Here is a 27,562-nt window from a genome sequence, read left to right on the forward strand (position 1 = left end):
TTGATAAATAAAACCAAATGTTTATTTACACCAAAGAATTCCAACACTGGATCTTTCACATATGAAGGACAAAGTATATATACACAGCAAAGGGTAGCAAGGCTGTAACAAGGGTGCTTTGTCATCAATAGTAATATCTGTCCACAATTACAGGTCTACCATTTCAGTTTAAGTTAGTCTACTTGCTCCTTCCTCTCAGTGCATATTTACAAGACTGTGAGGTAACCAATATTCTCACCACATGGCACAGGAGGGTGGGGGTGGTGGGTGATGACTCAATATGTGACTTGGCGCAGTCTGATTTTCCAGCTCTTTAAGTAGCCACCATTTTGAAATCTGTATAAACAATTTAAAAAAAACAAAACAATATACCCAGTAACAAATTAATTCCAGAATTCCAAGCCAAGGGATTGGCCGGAAGAACCTTATGTGGAAAAGGTACTGATTAGAGTACAGCTTACCCTACTGGAGCACCTTCAACAGCAGATGGCAAGAACGTCAACTGGATCAGTAACTTTATGCTTTAAGACTAAAATTACATGCAAGGGAGAGAGTCAGCGCTCTGGTTAGCTCCTAGAGAGACATGATTCATACAGGACAGAATAGGGTTTTAGGCCTTATCTGCACTTATTTCTTACAAGTTTTTACCATCTCTACAAACTGAAGTTGTCTCCTCAATGTACCCCAGTTGAGTCATATGCAGAATATGGTGTTAAAGTGACTGGTACTTTAAGAATCCCCCTCCCACTGCCTTGTGAAGACTTGGTCTGGTAGACTCCAGAGAAAAGCACAAGACAATCCCCCCAAAGGGTGAGCTGGTGGAGGAGTAATGGTGGGACTATGAAGAGAAGAGATTTCCAGCAGGATACAACAGCCTGGAAATGTAGTTGGTTCATCTTTGTTCTCAAGTGATGAGGAGTTTGGGAAAAAAATTGTCCGAGAAATATTCCATCTGCAGTATTTTCAGGGATTCCCCTGAGTTACGAAAAGTTCAAGTAAAAAAAAAAAAAAAAAAAGAAAAAAAAAATCAGCCTATAATAATTTTTTTATATAATGACTGAACTACTATAAATCCACAAGCAACTGTTCAGACACGGTGCCTCCAAAGTGTTCCATCCCCTCCCTTCCCCTGCCAGGTGCAAGCTGCAGCCTGGGGAGAGGTAGAGGGGGAACCTCTTCCCCACCTGACTCAGCTCAGGCATTCGGAGACAAAACCCATCACTACTGCTGAGCTCCTGCAGCAGCTGGAACCGGCATCCCCAGAGTATTGGTGGCAGAAATCACGGGTGAGCCTGCTAGAGGTCCAAGGGGTGAAGGTGTTGGCACTGAAGAGATCCCTGAAACAAGACAGTTCAGCATGAATTAGAGCAGGCATGGCACATCATACCTGAGGCAACCCAATATGCTTCTCAAGGCCAGCTACTTTGGGAGGTCACTTTAGTGGGAGTGTAGCAAAATGCCACTACGTTCTAAAGAACAAGAGCTTTCATTGGCCTCTAAACAATCACCATTGGTCTCAAATGGTGGGGGGAGAATCATGTTTGTACACGTCTCCTCTTGGGAGCAGACACGTGACTCTGGATAAGTGCTATCCTCCCATCTCGACATCTTTCAACCCTGCCCCAAAGGCATTCAAAACAATAGAGCACTTCCCTGTGAAACAAGCAGAGACCATGGCAGGTTAGTGAAGCCATACCCAATCTTTCCTCCTATTTCATCCCCAACTCGTTTGTAGCCCCCTTACATAGGTCATACCCTGGGGCCGACAGCTAGCAGCTTTGCCTGCAGAATTCACTAGTCCTGATTGCTTTCCTCACCTCCCATCTCGCTGTTGTACAGGAAGTTTTACAGCAATTACCAAGAAGGAACTGACCTGACATCATACTTGCGCTGCTGACAGGAGTGCTGCCACCTGGCATGCTGGATGAACCCATCCGAGCCTGGTCCTTCACAATGGGATCTAACAACATACGAGGGGTTAGGTTTTGTTCTGCCAGACAGCATCTCAGAAGCACAAGACCTGTATATGCACTGCTAACTGCTGTATAAGTATGTACTAAGCATTTGTATATGAAGTGTCAAATTCTGCCCTCTGACTTCAGCAGGAAATGCACACAGGTGTATGAGGGTTGCATTTGATCACTGATAAGCTGCACTAATGCAGCACTCTAGTCTCAGTGGGTGTGCTTGACATAATAAAAGGAAGCTGAAGGAAATGCATCCAAAGTTAGTTTGGGAAGGAAAGACTAAGTGATTTGACTTGTAATAAAGCTGATCTCTGAAAGTGAGTTTAGTGGACCAGAGACCAAGATTTATCCCAAATTAACAGATAATTTCCAAATACAACCCTAAGTTGTTCAGTGTATTGAGGATTTAACATGATACTATAACTTCGGGGGTGACAATTACTTTTTAGGTCTTTATCTTTCATAAAAAGCCTCTGTTTCATTAACTGCCCCTTTTCGTCCCAGCTGCAGTCAGACAGGGCCACACCCATGGCTGAGGATAAAAGACCCAGAGCCTGCTTCTGCAGCAGCAGCACAAGGAACCATAAATGTTTCCCTGGTTGCTGCTGAGCTAGGAGCTGAGTAAATCTTGAAACCATTTTTCTGCAGATACTTGTTCATATTTAGCATAAAATTCTCTTCGGCTCTTTCTAGAAGTCTTTTGCATTTGCTCGTCATGAAAGTTCTAGCACTCAAGCTTTACAATTACTAATAACCATGACAATCCATTTTTTAGCTCTTAACATTTGCCAAAAGCAAACTGAGTTGTGTATTAAGTTGCAAAATTTTCATTGTAGACTGTGTTGGTTAATTGTATGAGTCAATCAGGGACCAAGAAGACAACGTGACTAGTGTTACTAAGCAAATCATCAGATTTAACATTTTTGCAACTATTCACAAAAAATCTGCAGACCAAGAATTATTTGTTGAAGAAATCGCAAATAAGTTTGAACAAATGTATGAGAATTTTGCCATACTATCAAACAAAATATAGGCAAAAACTAAAACAAGTTATTCATTCAGTTACACATTAAACAACAAGATGGGATGAGGTACTATTCATTTGGTTTTATTAAAACACAGGAGATAGATAAGAAATCAGGCATCTGTGCTGCAATTATCACCAAAGCAGCACCACTAAGTGTCTTCATTAACAAGGCAGCTGATTGACTGGTTTGACAATACCATATACCACAACTCATTCTCCCTCCTGGGAGTGCCTTCCCTTCCCAGAAGGGCAAGTCCAGGCTGGCTTAGGTGTAATGGACTACCCCATCTACCAACGTCAGAGGCAAACAATCTCTCAGATCCTATGCAAGTGTCTGGAGAGACAAGGCTCACTTTACAGCCACTTGCCCCATCTCCATCATCATTAACCAATAGAACCAGCAGCTCAAACTGTAGCAAAACATGAGAAGGTTTATACTTACAGAAGTAGGGGTGTTCCATGGCTTCTCTTGCTGTGAGTCGTGACTGGTGATCATACCGCAGCAATTTGTCTAAGAAATCCAGAGCTTCTGGGCTCACCAAGTGTTGGTTCTCACTGTGAACAAAGCGCTCCCATCGCTTACGGGAGTGCCTGTAGAGTGAGGAAAGTCAAATGAGCGGTGTCTGCACCACCACTGTTGAATATGGCTTTTCCTCTTTTAAACAGGGCCTGTTGGCCAGGTGTATGCCACAAGAGATACTGTCACTATTCAATGTGGCAGCAAATATGATCAAAATTGTACTGTAGATTATAAAGTTGAAGTACACCATGCCACCTCTTGGTGGCACAGTAGTCAATGCGACTTCTTACAGCACTCTGATTCAGGTTGTGAAATTAACTCCCAGCCCACACTTCGGGCTGGTCTACACTATGGGGGGAATCGATCTAAGGGCTTGTCTACATTACGCGCTGGATCAATGGGCAGTGATCGATCCAGCCGAGCGCTCTCCCATCGACTTACCACAGCAAAGACACCGCAGTAAGTAGATCTAAGTACGTCGACTTCAGCTACGTTATTCACGTAGCTGAAGTTGCGTAACTTAGATCGATCAATCCCCACCCCTCCAGCGTAGACCAGGCCTGAGTTATGCAACTTCAGCTATGTGAATAACGTAGCTGAAGTCGACGTACTTAGATCTACTTACTGCGGTGTGTCGACGGGAGACGCTCTCCCATTGATTCCCCTTGCGCTTCTCATTGAGGTGGAGTACCGGAGTCGACGCTAGTGCGATTGGCGGTCGATTTACTGTGTCTATACTAGACACGATAAATCGACCCCCGCTGGATCGATCGCTGCCCGTCGATCTGGCCGGTAGTGTAGATAAGCCCTATCTCTCCCTACTCCACCTCCCCCAAGGTAGTTTTGGTGGATGTCACCACTGAAAACGATCACTGTACTAGAAAAATCTACCTCCTCCTAAACAGTGATTGATTTGCTATAACAAAGTCAACAGCTACCTCATCAAATTCCCCTGAAGAAGAGTGGTAGCATCTGCCTAGTCACTAACTCCAACTGTACATTTATTGCCTACAAGATCTCCCAGAATCTGTCAGCATCTGTCCTTAGCCACATCTGCAGACAGGATTCTTTTCAAGGCAGCACTGCTCTACTGGATTGATATCACACAAGAACCAGGTTAGTTTTAGGAGCCCTACAGCTGCTTTCTTCCTAGACAGTGGTCTGTGTCTACACACAGCGCTGCTGCCAGAGCATTAGTCTACCTGCTCAAAGATTTTGGGTTGATCTTAAAGGTTCCTGGCTCACCTGCCCAAGATGTCATTGAAGCGTGGATCCAGCTCAATGTTGTATTTGTCGATGTAGTCATATAGATCTTCTGTCCCCAGCACCTTGGCTATCCTCACCAACTGGTATCAAACAACAAAAGATAAACCGCTATGAAGGGGGAAGAAGGATGTGATACAACCATCATGAAAGTAACAGTATATCCCCTTATGAGCACTGAAGTGCTATTCCAGAACACTGAATCCACGTTCAGGGGTGGTCTTGTGGCTCCTACTCCCCAGACTGCATAGAATCACAAATACGGCAAACATGCCCTTACCGATATTCAGTTCTTCTGGTCAGTCATGTCAGTCTATTAGAGGAGGGCATGCAATATTCTAATTCAATTTGTAGAGGAAAAGTCCCAAAATAGCAACTGTGTGGGAAGGCAAGAATAAAACCAGGGAAAAGGCAGAAGCCCCAGAATGAGCCACTGAAGGGCAATACACTATCTTAGAGGGCTCGGGAATGAAGGTCTGAACAAGAAGGCCAACATTCTTTAACTTCACATATCAGTTTAGGCACTTAAATCCATGGGAGCACCTAAATCCATGGGGATTAAGGGCTTAATTTTAGACATGTTCCATTTGAAAGTTTTGGCCCATGGTCCTAGAACCTATATAATTCTGGTGCATAAGTACCAAAAGGGGATAAATAATGAACCTTGTGTGAAATCAGTCACTTTATTGAATAAGAGAAACCATGAAGATGCTGGGTAAGTCTGAGAGAAAGACTGAAGATGGGTATCAGGAAGGGCTTTTCATATAATGTTACTGGTTCATGCTGTTGTTCTGAAACACACGGTCTACTATGCTAAATAGAATCATCGCTCTTGAGGAGAACAAGTATCTTCAGATACACCAGCTGAGACAGGGCTCAAATGATGTACTGTTCCTTCTATCCATACGTTTCCATTGAATCAGTAGATAAATGTTACACATTGAATAGAGACTAAAACATGGCTTCAGATTGACAAAAATAGTGATGATAAATGCTAATTCTTCAGCCCCTTGTGATGGCTGGAAATGCAAACCAGAAACCTGGACCATGGGGATTGCACCTGCCAAACTCACCTGATCATAATTGTCGTGGCCATGGAAAAATGGCTCCTTTCGGAAGATCATACTGGCCAACATGCAACCCAAGCTCCACATATCCAGACTATAATCATACATCTGGAAAAAGCAAAGACACGATTCACTCCTTCTGGCAAGCTAACTTCTTAAGTGACTCCAATGCTAAAGAGAGTGTTGTCCAAATGATATATAGGCCAGATGATGTTAGGAATAAAGAATGAAACGTGCTCACACAATACGATCCTAAAAAACCTTGTTTGGCTCTAAAATTCCAGTTGCTCAAACTGGGCTCTGGGAACTTAAAAGAACAGTGGCAGTTGTCCTCAGCTCCATCTTTCTATCTTGATGGAACTGCAGCCCTCACACACCTTGTTACATTCACTGGAAGTAGATATTATGGAACTGATCAATTGGCAGGTTGTGTTGCCAGAGAAGTAATGTGGGGTAAGCAAGGAAGAATAGAAACAGGTTGTTTCTCCCCTAGGAAAAATTGGCAGGTGAGAAGTTGGCTTGGCCCTGAACCAGAACAGAATCTGGGAGTGCTGGGCCCCTTGGTCAGTCAGTAACATCTTTCCATCCCCAGCACGCAGTTTGTAACCCTCCACAATGGAAACAGCCTGTAGCTAAAATGAACTACAGCAATAACCTTTCTTTAGGATTTTAATGGCTCCATTTAGTAATTTATGCCATACATTTAGTTACCCTGAGTGTAAACATGGATCCAGTTCAATTCTTTGTATGCTCTTCCTTAGTACAAGGCTGGTCCCCTTATCTTCCCTTGCTTCTGAAATCAAGGAAGCAGGCCTGTAAGTTTTTTGGCTCTTCTCTAGAGCCTCTTAGAAACATTAGTCTCTCCAGTATACTGGTGCTGAATACCCTCTGCTCCTTTTTTTCCCTGCATTGGAGGACAGGTCCTCCAAGGTTCTTGAATTCTGTCAAGTCTTCAGATGTTCTAGTTCCTTTAGTCTCCTACTCTGGTATGGTATTGGGCTTCTGCATAAGCCAGAGTTAAGCAACTTTGGTCTGAACCTCACTTGTGATTCTTACCTGATAATCTACAAGGAGTTCAGGTCCTTTGAAGTATCGGGAAGCCACTCTGACATTGTACTCCTGGCCAGGATGATAGAATTCAGCCAGACCCCAGTCTATTAGCCTCAGCTAAAAATGGAAGAGGAAGAGGTAAGAAGGCCTGGTCTGGGCCTTGGCTCTCCAAATACTTTAGACACCATGTCTCAGAAAATTTTAATTTGGTGAAATTTTGGACTAAATTGGGTCTTTTTAATCCACTAGAAGTGAGATCATGAACATGTGTGTTGATTCTTGGTAGAGGATTAGTCTCAACTCGACACCGCTACCCCTCTATCTTTGTGCTGGAAATACTTAATCAACCCCCCCCACACATTTGAGACTATTTGAGCAAGTCAGAGCATTGCATTTCAGTTCCAAGATCTAACGTAGTAGGAAGGAAATTTCTTAGCACAAGCTGCTTCTGTCTGGGTTAACAGGGTGGGGATGTCTCATACAAGATCAGTTTTTGAGGGACAAAGGAACCACATTATAGTCACTAGCATAGCTAGACTTGCAAGTAAAAGCAGTGGCCACATTCCAACCACACAGAGGAATCACCTCTGAATGCATGTACACGTAATCACCCCTAGCTATACATGTTACAGTATGAACTACAACATGTGAGGAAGAGCCGTCACTTAAACAGTTGTAATTCTGTATAAAGTTTAACTGTAGCTATTTAGTTAAAGGCTTTTTACAGATTTTCATTTTAGACTTATTCACATGATGGAAAAGCTGCCACTTTGAGCCTTGATCTCTGGCAGCACCACAGCGCAGCGATGGCATGATGGAGGTGCTGTAGATCTGAAGAAAAAAGTGAAACCCATCCAGCATTCTGCTCCTTACCTTTCTGTGCTCATGGTCAATCATGACGTTGTGGGGTTTGACATCTCTGTGCATGATCCCCATGCTATGACAGTAATCTAAAGCCTGTGTATAGAACAGAGGAAAGGAAGAAGTCATTCAACACAGGTTAGCAGCTTTCTTTTGCACCCACTCTGACCAAAGCAGGGGTCACAAAGGAACGACACCATTTGGTGTTCCTTGAGATCTACTCCCTTGACAAGGCTCCCATGTATAGGAAAGGAGGAAGCTGTATGAGGAGGGATTCCAAAAATAGATAACTGCCCTACTTCAGACATATTTATGAACCGAACCATTGTAAAGTTAATACTGGTTACAGGAATAATGTTTGAGATACAGCTTTCTGCAAACCCAGCAGGTGGGGAAGTGTTTTCATGCATACCCCAATCTCACCACACAGCAGACCTGACTATCATCCGAGGTCTGTTCTACTCAGAAAAGAAAACCTATAGAACTTGCTTTTCAATACCTTCTCCCCAGGAGTAGGCCCATCAATATGTTTTGGGGAGAGCAATGCTTCTAGCTTCACCTCAGATGCCTCCTAATGTAAGTGGAATTTCAATAATGTCCGTAAAAGCAGAGATATAAGGCACCATGGACCAAACAGGTCTTGCTTCCTTCAAACTCTGATGAAGGGGGAAAAAGGGACACCCCCCATTTGGGTAAGAAAGGGGATTTTGTGCTGCAAACGCACTCAGTTCACAGACTACATTAAGGCAGGAAGCCAGCACATCATAGCTTCCAATCCAAGTTTTCCCCTTTCTCAGGCTGTACACGCACATCTGATTTAGTATTTCTACTTGTCTCAATGTACCCAAAAATTCAAAGGCAGCAGCCCGTCTATACCCAGCAGGGCTAGAATATGTGGGAACAAGGCAGGCCAGTTCCTGTAAACTCGATATTAGCCCTCTCACTTCTGTCATTCAGAGACCCGATCCTTCTCCCACCTGCATTTGTTTTCTATCACTGACTAGTCACGCCAGCCACTGTAGGACTGTATTGGGGGCAAATCCCAGATCCACACAAAACTGATAAAAATCAATGAACTGGAGAACATCCACTTACCTTCAAAATCTCATACATGTAGAACCTAATATCATAGTCTGTTAATGTCTGGTACAATTGCTGTGGGAGACAAAGACATCACTTCAGTGTTAAGACCAGAGCAGGAAATCACAGCCATGCCAATGCAGAATAAAACAACCAGGTTCCCTGCAGCTATGTTTTTCCAGCTGCATTCATGGCAGTAGCAACATTTCCTCAATCCACTAGCCACTCAGCCCTGCCCCCTTCCTCCCATAATTCAGCTGCATCATTCACCTCTAATTTTGGCCAATGTAATGCTCACTTCCAAGTACAGTTCTGATTTCATTTCCCACAGACACCCTCCACCCTCGAATGCAGGGTCATGAAAAGCAATGGCTTGCAGGCTGGCTCTCAGAGGCTGAAGATTTCCGCAGAATTAAGACAACTATTCCAGATGGTGTTAACAAAAGAGTGGCCATACTGGATCAGACCAATCGTCCATCTAGCCCAGTATCCTGTTTTCTGACAGTGGTTAGTGGTAAATGCTTCAGAGGGAATAAACAGACCATGGCAATTATTGACTGATCCATCCCCTGTCGTCCAGTCCCAGCTTCTGGCAGTCAGAGGTTTAGGGACACCCAGAACATGCAGTTGCATCCCTGACCATCTTGTTGAATATCCATTGATGGACCTGTCCTCCATGAACCTAATTCTTCATGGAACCCCGTTAACTTTTGGCTTTCACAAAGTCTCTTGGCAACAAGTTCCACAGGATGACTGTGCATTGTGTGAAGAAGTACTTCCTTTATGTTTGTTTTAAACGTGCTGTTTATTAATTTCTTTGAGTGACCCCTGGTTCTTGTGTTATGTGAAGGGGTAAATAACTCCAGAGGTATGTCAAAAGAGGTCAGGGCAAGCAGCACTTAACTCTCTCTCCACAGAACTGAAGCCACAGTAACATGCATTTTCACATTTCAAAATTGGGAAGTGACCAGGGCAATGAATGTTGGGGAGATTCACCTGATGCACAAGAAGTATTTAACAGTATGGGACTTGGGATCAGGATTCCTGGATTCTATTAAGTGTTCTACTACGGAGACATAATGAATGAGCAAGTTACAAACCTCTGCCCCCTTTAATGTTAGGCTAACATGCCAAAAGGAAACAGCGATTGAATTACCTGCCCAAGACAATGGTACTAGTCCCCCCCTCCATAAATAAAAGTTAAGGGAGGTGGCTTTCAAATGGAAAAGAACACAATTACAAGCAGTAAAAAGTAACAGAGGGTCCTGTGGCACCTTTAAGACTAACAGAAGTATTGGGAGCATAAGCTTTCGTGGGTAAGAACCTCACTTACCCACGAAAGCTTATGCTCCCAATACTTCTGTTAGTCTTAAAGGTGCCACAGGACCCTCTGTTACTTTTTACAGATTCAGACTAACACGGCTACCCCTCTGATACAATTACAAGCAGATATCTCAAACTGTACCTTAAAGTCTGTGTTGTTTACATGTTCAAAAACCAAAGCAGGGGTCCGGGACTAGGAAGAGAGAAAGAAGTATTTAGCTATGTTAAATCTTTGATAAGCAATCTTTGTACACAGTTATGAATGAATCTGGTGATTTTCTATGATTACCACTAAAATCCCTTCCCCCTTGGACAATTGACATGCTTCAGTTGTTTTCTGGGATTCACAAAGAGATGGCAGAGCTGAAGCCAGCACTACTTTGCATTGGCCCTGTGTTTGCAGAATGAATTCCCACATTTCAGTTCAGTGTTACTGCCCCTTACGCTAGAAGGGTAAGGGCCGGTTTACACTGAAAACGTACATCGGTATAACTGTGCCTCTCGGGGGTGTGAAAAATCCACACCCCTGAGAGATAGAGCTATGTCCTCCAGCGTAGGTAGCGCTAGGTTGATGGAAGAATTTGTCTGTCAACATAGCTACCCCTCCAGTTGCTGTAGCGAGTGTCTACACTGAAGCACTGCAGCTGTGCCGCTGTTAGTGTTTTAAGTGTAGACAAAGCCTAAGAAATGGTCTCTGGATGGGGTAGGGCCCTCTGAAAGAAGCTAAACTGATTAGAAGGCTGATCTGATTAAACAATTTAAAGACAGGATTTAAGAGCAGAGGAGAAAGCAGAGTGAGGACAGGTCAACACTGAAATCAAACCCAGCAATTTGAGCACCATCCCTAAGCCATTTATACTCACCACAGGGTCTTTTACTATATCTGCAAGGGTGATTATATTGGGACCACCTCGCAAGTTCTCTAAGATCTTGATTTCACGCTTGATTTTCTTCTTTTTTACCGGCTGAAGGAAAAACCCCAAAGCATTGGTCAAATAAAACATTCCAGTGAGTAAGACTAATGGAAAAGCCGCAGCTCAGCATCTGTCTCTCTCTTAAAAGGGGCTGTCAGAGCCCTTACGGAATTAGGTTAAAAAGCCAAACTTTCACGTTTCATGATCTGATTTTGCATGCATTAGAAGGAGGGGCGTCTCAAACAGCTGTGATAACAGACCATCTCTCCTTCCACTCTCAGTTGTACAACCACCTGGTGAGAGCAACAGCTAAAGCCACTTATTACCTGGAAAGGTAGCCAAAAATACAAAACGATCCTGATACTATCTATCTGATCAGACAGCTGGAAATGAGAAGTAGCACCATGTGACCAGCAAGCTCTGAGTGGAACACCAGCAATACAACCAGTTTGAGAAACTCTGGATTACAACAGTTCACCAATTAAGGCTGCAAGATGTGTGCGTTCCAGTGCTAGTGACCGTTTATTAGCCAGAGACAACATGCCAGAGTCTTTAGCAGTTAGCAATTGAGAGCCTACCTCTTGAGTCTGCATTTTAGATGTAAATCTTAACTATGGTGACATTCTGTAGAGCAGAAAAGCAATGCTCTAAGGTTAGTAGTCACTAAAGTTTAGCTCAAGGGTAGGCAACCTGCAGCACGCGAGCTGATTTTCAGTGGCACTCATACTGCCCGGGTCCTGGCCACCGGTCCGGGGGGCTCTGCATTTTAATTTAATTTTAAATGAAGCTTCTTAAACATTTTAAAAACCTTATTTACTTTACATACAATAGTTTAGTTCTATATTATAGACCTATAGAAAGAGACCTTCTAAAAACGTTAACATGTATTACTGGCACGCAAAACCTTAAATTAGAGTGAATAAATGAAGACTCGGCACAGCACTTCTGAAAGGTTGCCGACCCCTGGTTTAGCTAATCCGTGGCCTTAAAGAGGAACAATTCCAGCTTGACTCTTGGGTGTTTTGCCTCTCTGTTCTTAAGGGGGAAATAGCCAGAGTGCTCATGGGGGAGGGAGCTCATGGCTTCACACAGGGCAAGAGAATTTTCTAATCATCCCTTTGGTGTCAACAGGTTATGAGCTCAGCTCTAAAAGCTAATGTCTGGTGCACTGGCATTGATCTCAAAGAAAACCTAGTTTCCTAATGCAGTGCGGAGAAAGCCATGGCAGCACACCGTGATATAGAGTAGCACTTTGGAAGGATGGATAGGCACAGAAGCGGATGCTGCTACAAGCAGAAATTTCCTATAGACAGATTTGACATGGTAAGCAAGCATGGGGCTTGCACAGATGGACTGAGAATAGTGCTAAGTTACAGGAACCTCAAAGGGGTTCCAAGTGCCACTGAGTGACATTTCCCATAACAGAATTATTTCAGGAGACTCAGATGTTCTATGCCAAAGCCTTGCACTTTATATCCACCTAAATACCCCAGGGACAGATTTCCATCTTCCACACGGTCCCTTGCTCACCTTGAGGATTTTAACTACTACTTTTTCATTATTTGTGATGTTGATGGCTTCAAACACTTCGCTGTATTTGCCCCGGCCTAATTTCCGAACTAGCTGGTAGTCATCTTGATTTCTGTGGAGAGATAAAGGCACAGAGTCCCCAAAGAGCTCAGTCAGTCCTTTTTCATTCACAAAACTGTCCCTCTACAGACATCAGCTGTCTGCCTAGTCTTCTATAAAAGCTAGGCAGTATGGCTGCCTGGACTCCTCTTTCTAAAATAAAAGATCAAAGACTGATAGAGAAATATGGAACCTCACCTTTCCATCTCAATACAAATCCAACCCAGGTGAGTAATGACCAAGAGTAGCTGCCATTTGATAATTGCCTATTTGTAATGATCTGGTCTCCATGTAGTTCCTCCTCAACAGGAGTTCACAAAAAAACCCACCTTCATACATGGAGACCTTGAAGCATTCTCATCAAGAGAGGTCAAGGACTGAAGGGACCATGTAGACAGCTACCCTCACACAGAGAGGTGACCCCTCCTGTTCAGGGCTGAAGAACATCGGGAGAGGAGTGTAGGAAACCTTTCATTGTCACTGCCTTTTTGCATCTTTTCTTGGATAGGGGATTTATTCCCTGGGATGTCACAAGAACCAAGTTCACTTGAACTGATCAGCAAAAAGAACGAGGAGTCCTTGTGGCACCTTAGAGACTAACACATTTATTTGAGCATAAGCTTTCATGGGCCAAAACCCACTTCATCAGATGCATGCAGTGGAAAATACAGTAGGAAGATATATATAGACCAAGGACATGAAAAAATGGGTGTTGCCATACTAACTATAATGAGAGTAATCAGTTAAGGTGTTTCTCCTCCAACAAGCGACAAGATAAGCCCAGTATCCAATCTTTTCCCTTGAGTGAAGGGCTGGGAAAAATGGTGTGTTTCAGTTGAGACCACCCCACTACGTTTGTTCGGTCCTTCCAGCACAGACTTGATGTGTATGACTTCCATGCACATCACAAAAATCTAACAGACTGTTAACATCAATTAAAATTACTAAGGGAGACAGCACCTATAGACAGGTGCTATAAAACCTGTTTAAAATGGACTGAGCCTGGGGCACTGCTTATGCTCAGAAGACAACGTACATTCCAGAGTCAGGCACAGGAAGGGCCTACACAGCCCAGATGCTGCTATATAAAAGCAGAAATGCTGCAATATCAGCTGGCACCAATGCTGTCTGAATCTTGGGAGGTTTTAGTTCTAAGCTCAATTTAAACACTCCATTCCTTTGAATTAAATGTACAAAACTTCTCCAGACCCTTGCAGAGAGCTGAGCAATGAGATTGTTACAAAGTGATATACACAGAGACACTGAAAAAAAAGTCTCTTCTATTATCACCCAGTTTACAGAGGTACCTTGACAGCTTTCCAAATTATTCACCCAGAGCTAAGATCTTAGTTTCTCCATCACCATTGAAAAGCAACTAGATTAAAGGAAGGAGGGAGCTGCTCAAAGTTTTCTTATACTGTTGTGGTTTTAAAATAGTGACACAAGAAAATCTTTCAGACACTGTGAAGGGGCACTGTGCTATTTCTACAATTAATGATAAACCTTACAACCCTAACGTACACCATTCTTACTAGAATACTGGCAAAACGCAAGAAAAACCTTAAGCATTATAGGTGCTCGAACTGATAGCTTCCCACACACCACTCAGCCAGATCCAACAAGGACCAACCCCATGCCCAGCACAGTCAATATGAAGTGCAGACACTTACCCCCATTCGACAACATGTGACTCATAGTCCCAGTACTCTCGGGGTCTGTGCGTGTTTACGTCAGTGTAAACTCTGGCCCTGCTTGGCACGGGTCCTGACATATCGGACAGGTTGCTGGGTGGAGTTATATTAGGTGTTTAGATTTCTGGTAGCCTCTGAGCTCAAAACCGGACACAGGGTGAAGGCCTCGGATGGGCCTTTGGTTTTTCCAACTACAGAAACAAAACGAACAAAGGTTAAAATCTCAAGGCAATATTAAAATGTTTAACTTAATCATTAAAAGCTGTCCAGCAGAACTGGAAACTGGCCATGGGCCGGAGATCATTCCTCAGGGCTTGAAAAACGTATTTGCTTGCTCACCCTGAGTAAGTGGGAAGGAGCACTACCCCATCCATTTTGGCAGATTCAAAATTTCACTTTTAAAAAAAGTTTTCTAACTTTCATGGTTGCAAATGGGAATCAATGAGTGTGGTCTGAATCTGCAGACAAACTCCTAGTTTAACCATGTTCTGAAAGCAACAACATCCAACTCCTTAACCCTCCAGTAGAGAAACAATGCCCAAGTCACCGTGCATTGAAGAGCCCAATCTACTATATCCACATTAAAAGGTGACGTATATGACTGGAATACACCACCTATTTGTAATGCAGTGATAAATGATGCTGCATAATATAGGGGGATGATGGGCAGTTTGACAAGTTTTCTGGAGTAGACTTTTTATAAAAACAGTAACAATATTTTGTATTTAAATATTTCAATCTTTACTTATAATCGTGTGTGTCTAAGAACTATAAATGCATCGGGGCAAAAGTAGCCTATGATTTCGTTACCTTGTAGTGCAAATATGCATGAAAAGAGGCTTATACATTTCTTTTCACTCTCCCTTGTCCCTATGCTTGCTTTTTATTAAACTCAAGCCCAAGAGTTTCAACCCGATTCCAGTCTAATCCCAAAGTTATTTTATGTTCAGAAAATTAGTTTTCCATCTACAGCCAAAATACCAGGGAAAACTGTAAAAAAAAAAGTGAAGTTTAGAAATGAAAGACCTTTTGGGTGTCTAGAAACACTTCCTTGCTTTGGCCTCTGCCAATGGCCCAAGAGATCTCAAAGAGGTCTTCTGTTGATGGGGCATTTCAAAGTGGTGAGAGACTTACCCAGCATATATTTAGTAAACACTGTCTGTCTTATCCCAGCTATTGCGAGTACAACCACTCAACCAAGAGCAGACAACCCTTGCCCAAAGGGATCCCTATCCTAATTTAAAATAGTTGGCTACTGATTTTTCCACATCCAACAAATCCTAAATCTGCAAAAAGCAAAGAAAAAAAGTCACCGCACGTCAAGACTTGTGCACATTTCACTGATCATTCAACACAGTTTTATACCATCTAGAGTGAAAACTCCTCAGGGCAGAGATTGTGGCTTTTTTTTTTTTTTTACCGCTAAAGCATCTAGAACACTGTGGATGCTATGTTAATGAACAAAAATATTGATGCTTAGTGTCCCAGCCAACAATCCTGCAGTAAAACAAATCCTTCTCTACTGCTTCCCAGTGCTTGTCATCTGTAATGTACTCCATCTCCTCCACTGAGAACAGATATAAATCCAAGCATTTTATCTAGACTAACATGCAGGAGATATGCTTTTATGACCACATATATCCATTTTTTGGAATGGAAAGAATCACTGGCCTTGAGTCACTGCTGTGGCTTCTCCATGCCACTTAAGGAATTAGCTAGTAACTAGATAAACAACTTCTCTCCCATTATGTATTTAGATAAAGGTTAGCCACCTCCATAAGACCTCCCATAACTTGCGTAAAAAACCCTTGAAATTTGCTTCAGAGCAAGGATCCTTCCATATCTAAGCAGGAAAGTTTGTACTGACCACAAATCTCGTTGAAAAGGCTTGTGTCAAACAGAAATAACCAGACTTTTTAATACAGCTTACTTACTCTCTCAAGAAATAAAAGTCTAAGTTTAGTAGATTCAAAACACGTCTAGGACCCCAAATGCAACCTAACAGCAACAAAGTAACTGAAGTCAACCCAACACTCCTTTGAATATTTTTTCTGTTTTGTGGTGTAAAACTTTTCCAACTTCCTCTTGTTCTGAGAAATAGCGGAGAAGTGTCTATGTTCATATTCTTCTGCACAGACGTCCCAACGCTGACATCCTCTACACACAAAAGCCAACTTTGACACATTAACTTAAGATCAAACAAGATAGTAACAACAGCCAGTCTCTCGGTCCTCATGCTTTTAAGGGCTCGGCATGTACCTTAGGGCTTACCTACACACAAAAGTTGTACTGCTTTAACTTTACTGGTATAGTTAAGGCAGGACATCCCCAGTGTGCATGTTGTTATATCACTATAAAGGTGCTTATACCTGTGGAGCTATTCCCATATGGGAAAAGGAATAAGCTATACCTGTATAAGACACTTTTATATTGATGTAATCGTGTCCAGACTAAGTGTTGCATCATTAAAAAACCGCACCTGGCTGACAGTTATTCCAGTGCAAGAACTGTGTAGACATGGCCTTAGTAAGACTGATCATTGTGAGCTATCCAGAGTTTTAAGCATTGGTTTGAAACTATTCTCAATAGCTTGTGACTCATCACCAGGGCCTGCTGCATTAACTAGGGGAAATTCTACAGGCAGAGGAAAATAATTTTGATCACTTGACCATAAAAAGTTAAGACTTCAAATCTGATTGGCCTACAAGAAGATGTGGCTCTCAACGCTGTGGTCTCACATTCAAATGATTGTCTGACGACACTGCTCTGCATCTTGCTTGTTAGGAGTATTGCAAACAGTTTCTCATGTTCTCGTTTTTAGTGTGACTCTCACTGAGTGTTCAGTTAAGCTTTGCCCTTGCTTTAATGTAAATTAATGCCACTGTAATAACCAGTCAGAATGAGTCAGAACAGACTAACTTCAATTCCAAGGGAAAAATTTGATATTTAAAATGTTATGGGTAACTTCCATCTGGTCTGAAATCTAGACCTGAACACATAGCATAACTAGTCTACTCCTCCACAAGGGCCACCTATTATTGTTAAATGCTCATGCAATGGTCTCGGCCCAGAGCACTTAAAATATCACCTAAAACTGGGCTGGGGATCGCGGTTGACTACTCTGATCTTCAGGCAAAATGGAATTGTCCATTGTAAGGGTAAAGCTCATTTGTGCAGAAGACAGCTCTCTCAGGAGCTGGTCCAATATGGTGGAATGAACTTCAGTACCATTTAACCCACCACAAACCTCACCACCTTTTGCTCCAAATGCAAGGCATATTTTGACCTTGCCTTTGGTAATACAAACAGAGCAAAGTGTACATATAATCCATTTAAAAAATCCCATACAATATCTCCTTGGTAGGAGGAAGGGAGAAAGTCATGCAGGAGAGATACTAGTCACATTGTTGAATGCACTTTTGGAAGGCGCATAGATCCTATGGTATTGAGCATAGTATACAAATCTAAAGAGACTAGAGTCATGATTACTCCTAGAACAGATATCAATGCTCACGATCTCATATTAGTATCCATAAATTGAGACGAATAGCTCTCTCACAAGGTTATGAGCTCACTTAGAGACCATAAAGCACCTACAGCTCCTCAGATGGAAGGCTCTATAGAAGTGACTAGTATTTATATTGCACCACAGGTGTGCATTACAGGACACTCACCCTTCAGAGTCATATTAAGTGAATCCTGGGGTTTGCAATCTTACATTTCTTCCCTCCTAAAGAGGGAGATATTTCCTGTATTCTTGCATATCCTCACCCCTTCAACTCAAGGGGTGAGGCAACACACTTGTTTAAATCAGGGGGGGCAGGAGGTTATTACATGGGGGTTGCGAGCTGTCAGCCTCTACCCCGAAACCCTTGCATTCAGAGGCTTGCTGTGTGAAAGTGGTCACCAATACAAAAAAAGTTTGAGAACCACTGGTTTAAATGGTCCCAAATAAAAATCTTTGCTAGCTTTAGAAAACAGTTTTGGAAAAGAAGAAGACAGCTGTATTTCAGAATGGTCCACAACAACCCCCTCCCTCCCCCCCCCCCCCCCGCAACAAACCCTTAGAAGTGTACTATTTAGATTGTACAGTCGGGGTAGAGATTGTGTCTTCCTTTGTGTGGAAGACACCTAGATCAGAGTGGGCACAATCTAAATAATTCAACCATGTACGTGCTGCACCTTACACCTTGCTCCTTACAAAAAACACAGGCCTCTATTCATATTTTGTAGTCTAATTAAGTATCTACTGAAGTAATAGCTCCACTGGTCAATTAGTGACCTAGAAAAAAAGGGAACAAAGAATACCTGGGAAATTACAAGTCTGCCAGCCTAACTTTGATACCTGAAAAGATACTGGAACAAATTATTAAACAATCAATTTGTAAACAGAGGATAACAGGGTGGGAAGAAATAGCCAACATGGATTTGTCAAGAACAAATCATGCCAAACCAACCTTATTTCCTTCTTTGATAGGGTTACTGGCCTAGTGCAGTGTCCCCCTCACCCCTGTCCGTGCCCCCCTCCTTGGGGTAAGGGGCCAAGCGTGGGGCCACAGCTGGAGGCGGGCGTGGGGCTGGTGAGCTGGAAGCGGAGCCCTGGGCGCAGGGCCAGGAGCTGGGCTGGGTGGTGCTCCCTCCCTATCCACCGTGGGGGCTGGCCCGGGTCCCAGCCATGCCCCCCTGAATGTTCCTCAGCGCTCCCCTAGGGGACAAGCCCCACAGATTGGGACTGCTGGCCTAGTGGATGGGAAGGACCAGGAGATGTGATATCTTGATTTTAGTAAGGCTTTTGACACAGTCCCTCATGACAGTCTCAAATAACCTAGGAAATGTACTCTACGTGAAGTTACTATAAGTTGGGTGCAAAACTGGTTGAAAGACCATATTCAAAAAGTAGTTATCAATGGTTTGCTGTCAAACAGAGGGTGTATCTAACAGAGGCCCACAAGGGTCAGTACTAGTCAATATTTTTATGAATAACTCCGATAATGGAATGGACATATGCTTATAAAATATGTGGATGACACCAAGAGGGGAGGAGCTGCTATCATTTTGTAGGACAAGATAAGAATTCAATACAACCGTGACAAATTGGAGAATTTGTCTGAAATCAACAAGGTGAAATTCAATAGAGAAGTGCAAAGTACTACACTTAGGAAGAAAGAATCAAATGTGTAACTACAAAGTGTGGAATAACTGGCTAGGTGGTAGTGCTGCTGAAGAGGATTGGGGGGTTGTAGTGGGTCACAAATTGAATATGAGTCAATAGTAGGATGCAGCTGTGAAAAAGGCTAATATTCTGGAGCGTATGAACAAGAATGTCGTATGTTAGATACCGGAGGTAACTGTACCACTGTACTCAGCCCTGGAAAGGCCCCAGCTGGAGAACGGTCCAGTTCTGGGTGCCACGCTTTAGGAAAGAAGTTGACAAATTGGAAAGAGTCCAGAGAAGAGCAACAAAAATGACACAAGGTTTAGAAAACCTGACCTGCGAAGAAAGGGTGAAACACTGGGCATGTTTAGTCTTGAGAAAAGAAGGCTGAGGGGAGCTCTGATGAGAGTCTTCAAATATGTTAAGGGCTGTTATAAATAGGACGGTGATCAACTGTACTCCATGTCCACTGAAGGTAGGACAAGTAGTAATCAGCTCAATCTGCAATTAGGGAGATTTAGGTTAGCTATTAGGAAAAACTTTCAAACTATAAGGATAGTTATGCACTAGAACAGGTTACAAAGGAAGGTTGTGGAAGCCCTATCATCACTGAAGGTTTGTAAGAACAGGTTCGACAAACTCCTGTCAGGGATGGTCTAGGTATACTTGGTCCTGCCTCAGCACAGGAAGCTGGACTACATAACCTCTTGAGATCCCTTCCAGCTCTACATTCTATGGCTTTATCAACAAGCCTTGCACAGCACCCTGAAGCATGCTAAATTTAGGTTGTGCCACCCAACCAAAGGGACAAGTCCCAGAGGTATAGACTCTCCACTGAGAGCATTCCATCCCCTGCCCTTAATAGATGACAAGCCAACTGCAGGAAGCAATTTACTGGCCCATAATCCCTATGTAAGGACAAAGGGAGAGGTAATTTCTCAGGTGACCAGAATCTGAGACTCTTTTGGACTTTGTACAATGTAACCAACATCTTGAGCTATACCCAGAAACAAGCAAGTAGAATCTGTTCTCTGCACTGGTTAGGTGCTCTTAGTGGCTCATACCTAGGGCCCTACCAAATTCACAGTCATGAAAAACACGTCACGGACTGTGAAATCTGGTCTCCCACCTCGTGAAATCTGGTCGTTTGTGCGCTTTTACCCTATACTATACATATTTAATAGGGGAGACCAGCATTTCCCAAATTGGGGGTCCTGACCCCCAAAAGGGAGTTGCAAGGTTATTTTAGGGGGGTTGCGGTATTGCCAATGCAGAGGTAAGGGTGGCAATACTATACCATGCCATCCTTACTTCTGCACTGCTACTGGTGGCGGCTCTGCCTTCAGAGCTGGGATCCCGGCCAGCAGCTGCCGCTCTCTAGCTGCCCAGCTCTGAGGGCAGCGCTATCGCCAGCAGCAGTGCAGAAGTAAGGGTAGCAATACTGCAACCCACCCTTACAATAACCTTGCGACCTCCCTCCCCCCACAACTCCTTTTTGGGTCAAGACCCCTATAATTACACCACCATGAAATTCCATATTGAAATAGCTGAAATCATGAAATTTATGATTTTTAAAACCCTATGACTGAAACTGACCAAAATGGACCATGAATTTGGTAGGACCCTACTCAGATCATGGGCTGCAGCATTTTGCAGTAACTGCCACATGCAGGTGCTTTTTAAGTGTAGCTCCAAGTAGAAGTCATTGTGATAATACAGCCTCAAGGTTACGAAGGTGTGCATCCTCATCGCACTGTCTGAATCAGAGATATGATTGACGCCTCCAATACAATGCAGAATAAAAGACTCATTTACTGGTGCATTTCAGAGCAGCTCAGCTGAGTGGGCCTGGAGCACCAACTGAAAATAGCAGAAGAGAGTATTATGCCTTTGCAACAAACTAATATTACTGTAGAAAACCATGCAGCAATCATCTAAGGTCTAAGGCCATGAGTGTGGCTCTGCATGACCTGCACAACTAGAAATTAGGAGTGCAGATAGATGGAAAAGCCCCTGAAGTGTAATTATACACCGCAAGAATCCACAAGTTTACTAAAATGCACTTAGTATACTGCAATCTATTAAGATCGTACATTTCAAGTCAAAACTTTCATTTTTATTCACTTCCTTACCCTGCTCCCTCCCAGCAGAGTGACAGAGACTTTCCATTTATGCAACTAAAAAGCTAAAGTTAGAAACCTAGCTGGTTGGATGCACAGAAATCATGCAAGACTAATTAGCAATGTTTCAGCTGGTTAATTTTCTAATTTGAGATTATTTATATTATTATAGTGCCTAGGAGCCCAGTCACTGACCTGGACCCCATTGTGTTCGGCATTGTACAAACAGAACAAAAAGACAGTCTCCCCCAAAGAATTTACAATCCAAGTATAAGACAAGACGGATGGAGACAGACAGATTTGCGGGATGGGGGGCAGGGGAAAAGACAAGGAAACAATGAGAAAATATCAGTCAGCATGATATGCAGTGGTCTCAACATACCAGCGATCTAGTCATTGTCAAGTTTTGTAGGCATAATAGCAAAGGAGAGTTTTCTAGTAATACTCTTTGTAGAACTAGCTGATTCTAAGCTAGTCTAAACTGACTTGGCTGTTTTAGTTTGAACTCTTACAAGGATTTAAATATCAATAAGAATTCTAGAGTGCTCCATCTGGTCTAGCTTCTTCTAGAGGAACGATTTCATCATTTTGTTGAAAAAAGTGAATCATACTAGTCAACAGGGCAAATTTCACAGTAGATGGCTTCCTAAGTCATGCAGTAATAGCCTGACACAGGATGTACAGTATGAAGAACCCCTCCGAAAAGGCACCTCAGAAAACCACCACCCACTGGAGATTCCCCAACAATTCCACACAAACTTCTGGGACTGGAAGGATAAATATGTATTTACCTCCACAGTTCTATATGAGGAAGAATGAGAGAATTTGACAGTAGTGGTCATTTTTGATTTTAAAGTAAATGTAACATTACTTGCATATCATCTTCCATTTTCTTTAAAACCAAAAGTGACCAGCACTGTCAATTCTCTCATCCCTTTCAATAAGAAATGTGTTGTGGGTGGGGTGGGGAGGGTTAATGCGTATTTCATCCCCAATCTCAAGAGGGCAAAAAAAGATGATTTAAGTTCCTGGCCAAAATGTACCGATACCAACACGGTTAGGCAGTGAGATAGGCGGGAACATGCAAAATACAGTTCAACCCATAGCTGTGAGGAAGAAAAGCTGCACTATGGACAACTCAAACAGCTGAGTTGTACCTAGGTCAAATGAGTGTAATGAACTGGTTACAAAACCACAGTTACACCTGTAGTGTGGACAGAGCCTATATGTAGCATGTGACTTGTTTATTTCTGCATGAACGCTATCATCTCCACTTCCTGCTTCCATCATTTAAGCTCTCAAATCTGGGTGGACACACTTCCCTTCAAACCAAACAGCAATGAAGCCAACAAAGTGAACAAAATGTTCAGTATGTCAAACAACAAAAATGATGGGGAAAAGCACAAGACAGAACAGAGGCCCCCGTCCACACTATTTCTGACCTGTGATTTTGTAACAGATTAAAAGGCACTGTCAAAGTGGCTACAAGCAATAAAGAGAAGTTTGTTTCCACACAGCAACTTTCTAGCCTTCACAATCTTGTTTGTGCATCTGCACATACCAAACTGCCTGACAATACCTGTTCATTTAGGGAAAATTTAGCTATCCTATAGTGAATCTCAGAGACTAGAGTACATGGAGGAAATGCAGTGTGGCATTGTTCCATGTCCAGGATGTCTTATTGCACATAGAGCTAGGAGAAAGAAGGAACCACCAAACTAGTCACATAAATGTGTTGGGGGGAAGTGGGGGGAAGACTGGGTCATGTCCACATTGCAAAATACAGTGCGTGCTGAACTGGTTACAGGAAGGCAAGCATGTGCCAGAGCCAACCATGCCAGTTAACTGATTCAATACACGCTGTAGCATGAACAGGGCCTAAAAGCAACAATGGTCACTGCTCCTGATTGCAACAGGTATTTGAACTCCCTAATCTTCAGCAGAAGCACATGTAATACTGAAAAGGCAGACACATGGAGACAAGTGCCAGCAGCTGGATTACTCTAACCTACAGTTCACATTACTATCCTCACCAGATACTAAAACAAAATACAAAATTGTCATCCTGCCCACAGAGACAAAAAACATCCTGGGGCACTAAGCACTGCAAAGCAAGGAAACCAAGTGTCACCGAAGCAAAGCATCATAGTACTTGAGGCCCGTAGTGATGCAGTACAGCTCTGAAGAAATCTCAGCACCTCCTCATAAGTGGTGAATGTAACCAATGATTTCTAAAGACTTGGAGAAGGCCCACCTCTACCACAAACATGGTTTAAGTGAGAATCACGGTCTTAGGTTTCTAGGCAATGCTATATTGGAGATCAGACAGAGGGGTGAAGGAGGAAAAGAGTCTGGCTTTAGAAAGATTAAAGATTGTTCAACACTAAGGATTTGTCTACATGGGGAAATTGACCAACATTGCTATAGCAGGATAATTCAGAAAGATTCTGCAACGGCTGTAATTCCCAGGTGTGAACACTACTCTGGAAACTGCTACAGCAGCAGCTCAAACTGTGGGTCGTGACCCCATTTTAATGGGGTCGCCAAGGCTAGAGTTAGACTTGCTGGCGCCTGGGGCCAAAGCCCGAGCCAGAGGGCTTTAGCCCTGGGTGGTGGGGCTCAGGTTACAGGCCTCCAGCCTGGGGCTGAAGCCCTTGGGCTTCGGCTTTGGCCCCCCGCCTACAGCAGCAGGGCTTGGGCAGGCTTAGGTTTTGGTCCCCCCTCCTGGGGTCGTGTAGTAATTCTTGTTGTCAGAAGGAGGTCGCGGTGCAATGAAGTTTGAGAGCCCCTGTGCTATAACTATGCTGGTCAATTTCCCCATGCAAACAAACTCTTAGAGACCATTTGAAATTTTCCTAACCAAACTGCGAATGGGCTTATCACTATTTCATATAACATCCTTATTGGAAGTACCCCACAAAACTTAATTTATCCTATGCAGAGTAAAAGCATGAGACCACAGTTAAATGAAATATGAAGTGTATAATTGATTATTAATTGTATTAGAGTAGCGGCTAAAGGCACCAATCAGAGATCAGAAGCAATTGTGCTAGGTACCATGCACATTACAATCCTCTTTTCTATATCTATTCAAAGGATTAAATCCGTTCTCTAACATTCAAGTCAGTAACAAGATGCAAACAGTATGCCATCTTGAGAGCTTGACTCTGTAGGGTAGGACACAAGAAATGCAGCTCACCACTAGAATGATGAGAAAGCTGAGACTGAGATGCTTAAAATTCTATTTAAAAAAAATATTTTGATTAGTTTAAGCCACAGTTAAATTAGCCATTAAAAAAAAAAAACAACAAGATTGACAACTTTTAAAATCTGCTCTCATTAATTTCAATAGTAAGCCCCTCATATCAGAGAACTTGTGTTTTCTAAAGGGTGGTGTACATTTACAGCACAAAAAAGTAATATTAATAAATAAGATGTGTGGCAATTCTTGTGTGTCAATTTACTTCTCAGCAGAAGAATTCTATACAAAATGTCAGCAAAACGTAGCTTCCTATGAGATACCTGCACCCTTCACAGTTCTGGAGACAGGTATTTCTGAAAACTGTTTTGAAAAGGCACTTTGTATATTTTATTGAGAGCGTAACTAAGTTATGGGAATGCCTTTTCCCTTTCAGTGGAAGTTCTTCTGGCACCAAGCTCTCCTTGCAGAAAATTCTGAGCATGGGATTCTTCAGGGCCCTACACCTAAAACAAGTGTCACACTGAGTCTGAGTGCTTACATTGACACTAATTGAACTGGAAGTCAAGAACTCCCAGAAGACTGGTGGCCTGAGGAATGTTGCAACAGCTATCTAACTCCTGACCTTTCTGAGTAAGTGTATAAATAAGACATCCCTGGATACAAACATCACTAAATAGTAACAATCCATAGAGTGGGTAGTAGAAGCACTGCTTCACTACTTCCAGCAGCAGCAGAATATTACCAGAAAGTTACAAGTTTATCTAGACAGAACACGGCTGAACTCTTTTCAATAGTATGTAATGTGACCATTACAGAAGATGACCCAGTTATAAGAGTCAGACTAAGCTGGCAGAAAATGTCTCCAGAGGAACAAGATGAGCACTGACAAGATTATCCAATTTTTTAAAAATTATTTCTTGTGGCTGCCTGTTGCCCCCAGAGATCCAGGGAAATCTTCCCCTCACTTCATCAGCCCTAGAAAGCGCATATACCAAACAGGTTTCTCTAAGGAAAGAACTAGAGCAAAGTCTGACTACTCAGATGGGTCCAGAGGCTTTCCACTCACTCCTACTTTCCCCACATAAGCTCATTAACAGCTGTAATTGTAGCAGTGTTCATGTAGCTAGGAAAGAAAACAGCCTGCTCATTCTGAAATTACCACTTTTTACCAGGTATCGGAGAGGTGCAAAATTATGATGAATAACCCCCCCACCAAGTGGCCTAAGGAGCAAGAATGAAAAAGAATCCTTTCCAAACCTGCATCTATTTCTCTACCGCACCACTGGGGGGAAAATACCACCTTTCAGAATTAAGGCTTAGGTCCACCTCTGAAATAACCAATGTTTAAAGATGTCCAGTGTAGTTACTGGAAACATTCTAAAAGAAGTTGACTTACATACAAACTGTCTGTTATCATTCCCTTTCCTCTAACCTCTGCCTCTTTGTCTGGCTAATCTCAACTGTGGGCTCCCTGGAGTAGGGACTGTTCTTATATCTGGAAAGGGCTTAGCACAAAGTGCATGTTACTCTAAATAAAATATCTAGACACACTGTAGATGACCACAGTGAAGCCTATCTGGTCAAAAAGAAGGTAGTCTTTCCTTCACTCAGTACTCAAAAATCCCATTCTTAACCCTAAAACAGAAGAACTAGTGACTGCTGTGGTTTACATTAAAAACAAATTCAATTTGGCAACAGGGACTTGGTTTGCATATCTACAGGGATACAGGAACTCCAGCAATCTGAATTTTTCATAATCCAACTAGAAATGTAAATTGGTTTGGATTTACCAGGACTGGTGTTTTGCATCTTTTTTTCCAGGAATCCATTTGCCTGTTAAAGGGACAACGTCAACTTGAAAATAAAATCAAATTTTAAAATCCAAACAAAACATTCTATTGAAATTCAGAGATTAAAAAACCCAACACCAATAGACAAAATGTTTAAGTTTATCCAGGGGTGGCCAAATCATGGCTCACGAGCTGCATGCGGCTCTTTTACAGTTAAAGTGTGGCTCGTGGAGCCTCCCACGCCTCCCTCCCATTTTCCACCTACCAGACTTGTGGGGGGAGCTCCGGACTGTGCCTTGTAGCGGGGTGGTGGGGTAGGGGCTTCTGCCCAGCAGGGAGGGAGGTCACAGGGCTTCAGCCCCGTGGCGCGTGCCTGCTGGGGATCGAGGCTTCAGCAGGAGCAGGCGCGCCCTGGCTCTTGAACTTCTGAAGAGTGTCATATGCGACTCGGAGGGTTAGTAAGTTTGGCTACCCCAGTCTTGTTCTCCCACCATTGTTGCCTCCTGAACTACACTTTGAGCCAAAGCTATCCTTCCAGTTTCCTTTTAAATGGGTGGTGATGCTCAGCTGTGGAGAAATGAGTCAGATTTTATAAAGCCTGAGACCCCTCTCTGTCAACTCAGGCAACAAGGGAAGAGTTTGCAACTTAAACTCAAAAGAAAATTTGATCAAGCCTTTATAACTGGAAATGGCAGGAAAGTTTGTTCTGCCATCTGTAAAATGGAGAAAGTACTACACCCATCTGACAGGGGTGCTCACTGAGGCAATTAATCTGCTGATGTTTGCAGACAACTTTATAAGGGTTAAATTTCAAAGGAATACCCACAGATCCCTCTAATGGTCCCCAATTTATCTGGGCAACTATCGCATGCAAAACTTGTGTAAGTATTGGCAGTGACATAT

The 27,562-nt window shown here is 42.9% G+C and overlaps 1 protein-coding gene across 1 annotated transcript; it reads right to left on the bottom strand.

Annotated features, from left to right (window-relative positions):
• Positions 1–27,206, bottom strand: CSNK2A1 (casein kinase 2 alpha 1). The gene is made up of 13 exons (XM_065414619.1): positions 26,925–27,206; positions 14,372–14,583; positions 12,603–12,714; positions 11,022–11,123; positions 10,301–10,351; positions 8,851–8,910; positions 7,768–7,851; positions 6,901–7,011; positions 5,851–5,952; positions 4,760–4,860; positions 3,437–3,585; positions 1,874–1,960; positions 1–1,337 (listed from the first exon to the last, which is right to left on the bottom strand). The coding sequence occupies exons 2-13, from the start codon at positions 14,470–14,472 to the stop codon at positions 1,222–1,224; spliced, it is 1,176 nt and encodes a 391-aa protein (XP_065270691.1). The 5' UTR covers positions 14,473–14,583; positions 26,925–27,206; the 3' UTR covers positions 1–1,221.
• Positions 27,207–27,562: the final 356 nt, after the last annotated feature.

Source organism: Emys orbicularis, chromosome 12 (assembly GCF_028017835.1).
Source record: "Emys orbicularis isolate rEmyOrb1 chromosome 12, rEmyOrb1.hap1, whole genome shotgun sequence".
Classification (NCBI taxonomy): domain Eukaryota; kingdom Metazoa; phylum Chordata; order Testudines; family Emydidae; genus Emys; species Emys orbicularis.

Excerpts from the sequence above, each read along its gene's own strand:
- CSNK2A1 (XM_065414619.1), bottom strand. The coding sequence starts at position 14,472 with ATGTCAGGACCCGTGCCAAGCAGGGCCAGAGTTTACACTGACGTAAAC. Across the intron at positions 10,352-11,021 it reads ATATAGTAAAAGACCCTGTG|TCCCGGACCCCTGCTTTGGT; the intron begins GTGAGTATAAAT and ends CTCTCTTCCTAG. Across the intron at positions 7,012-7,767 it reads TTGACCATGAGCACAGAAAG|CTGAGGCTAATAGACTGGGG; the intron begins GTAAGGAGCAGA and ends TTCCATTTTTAG.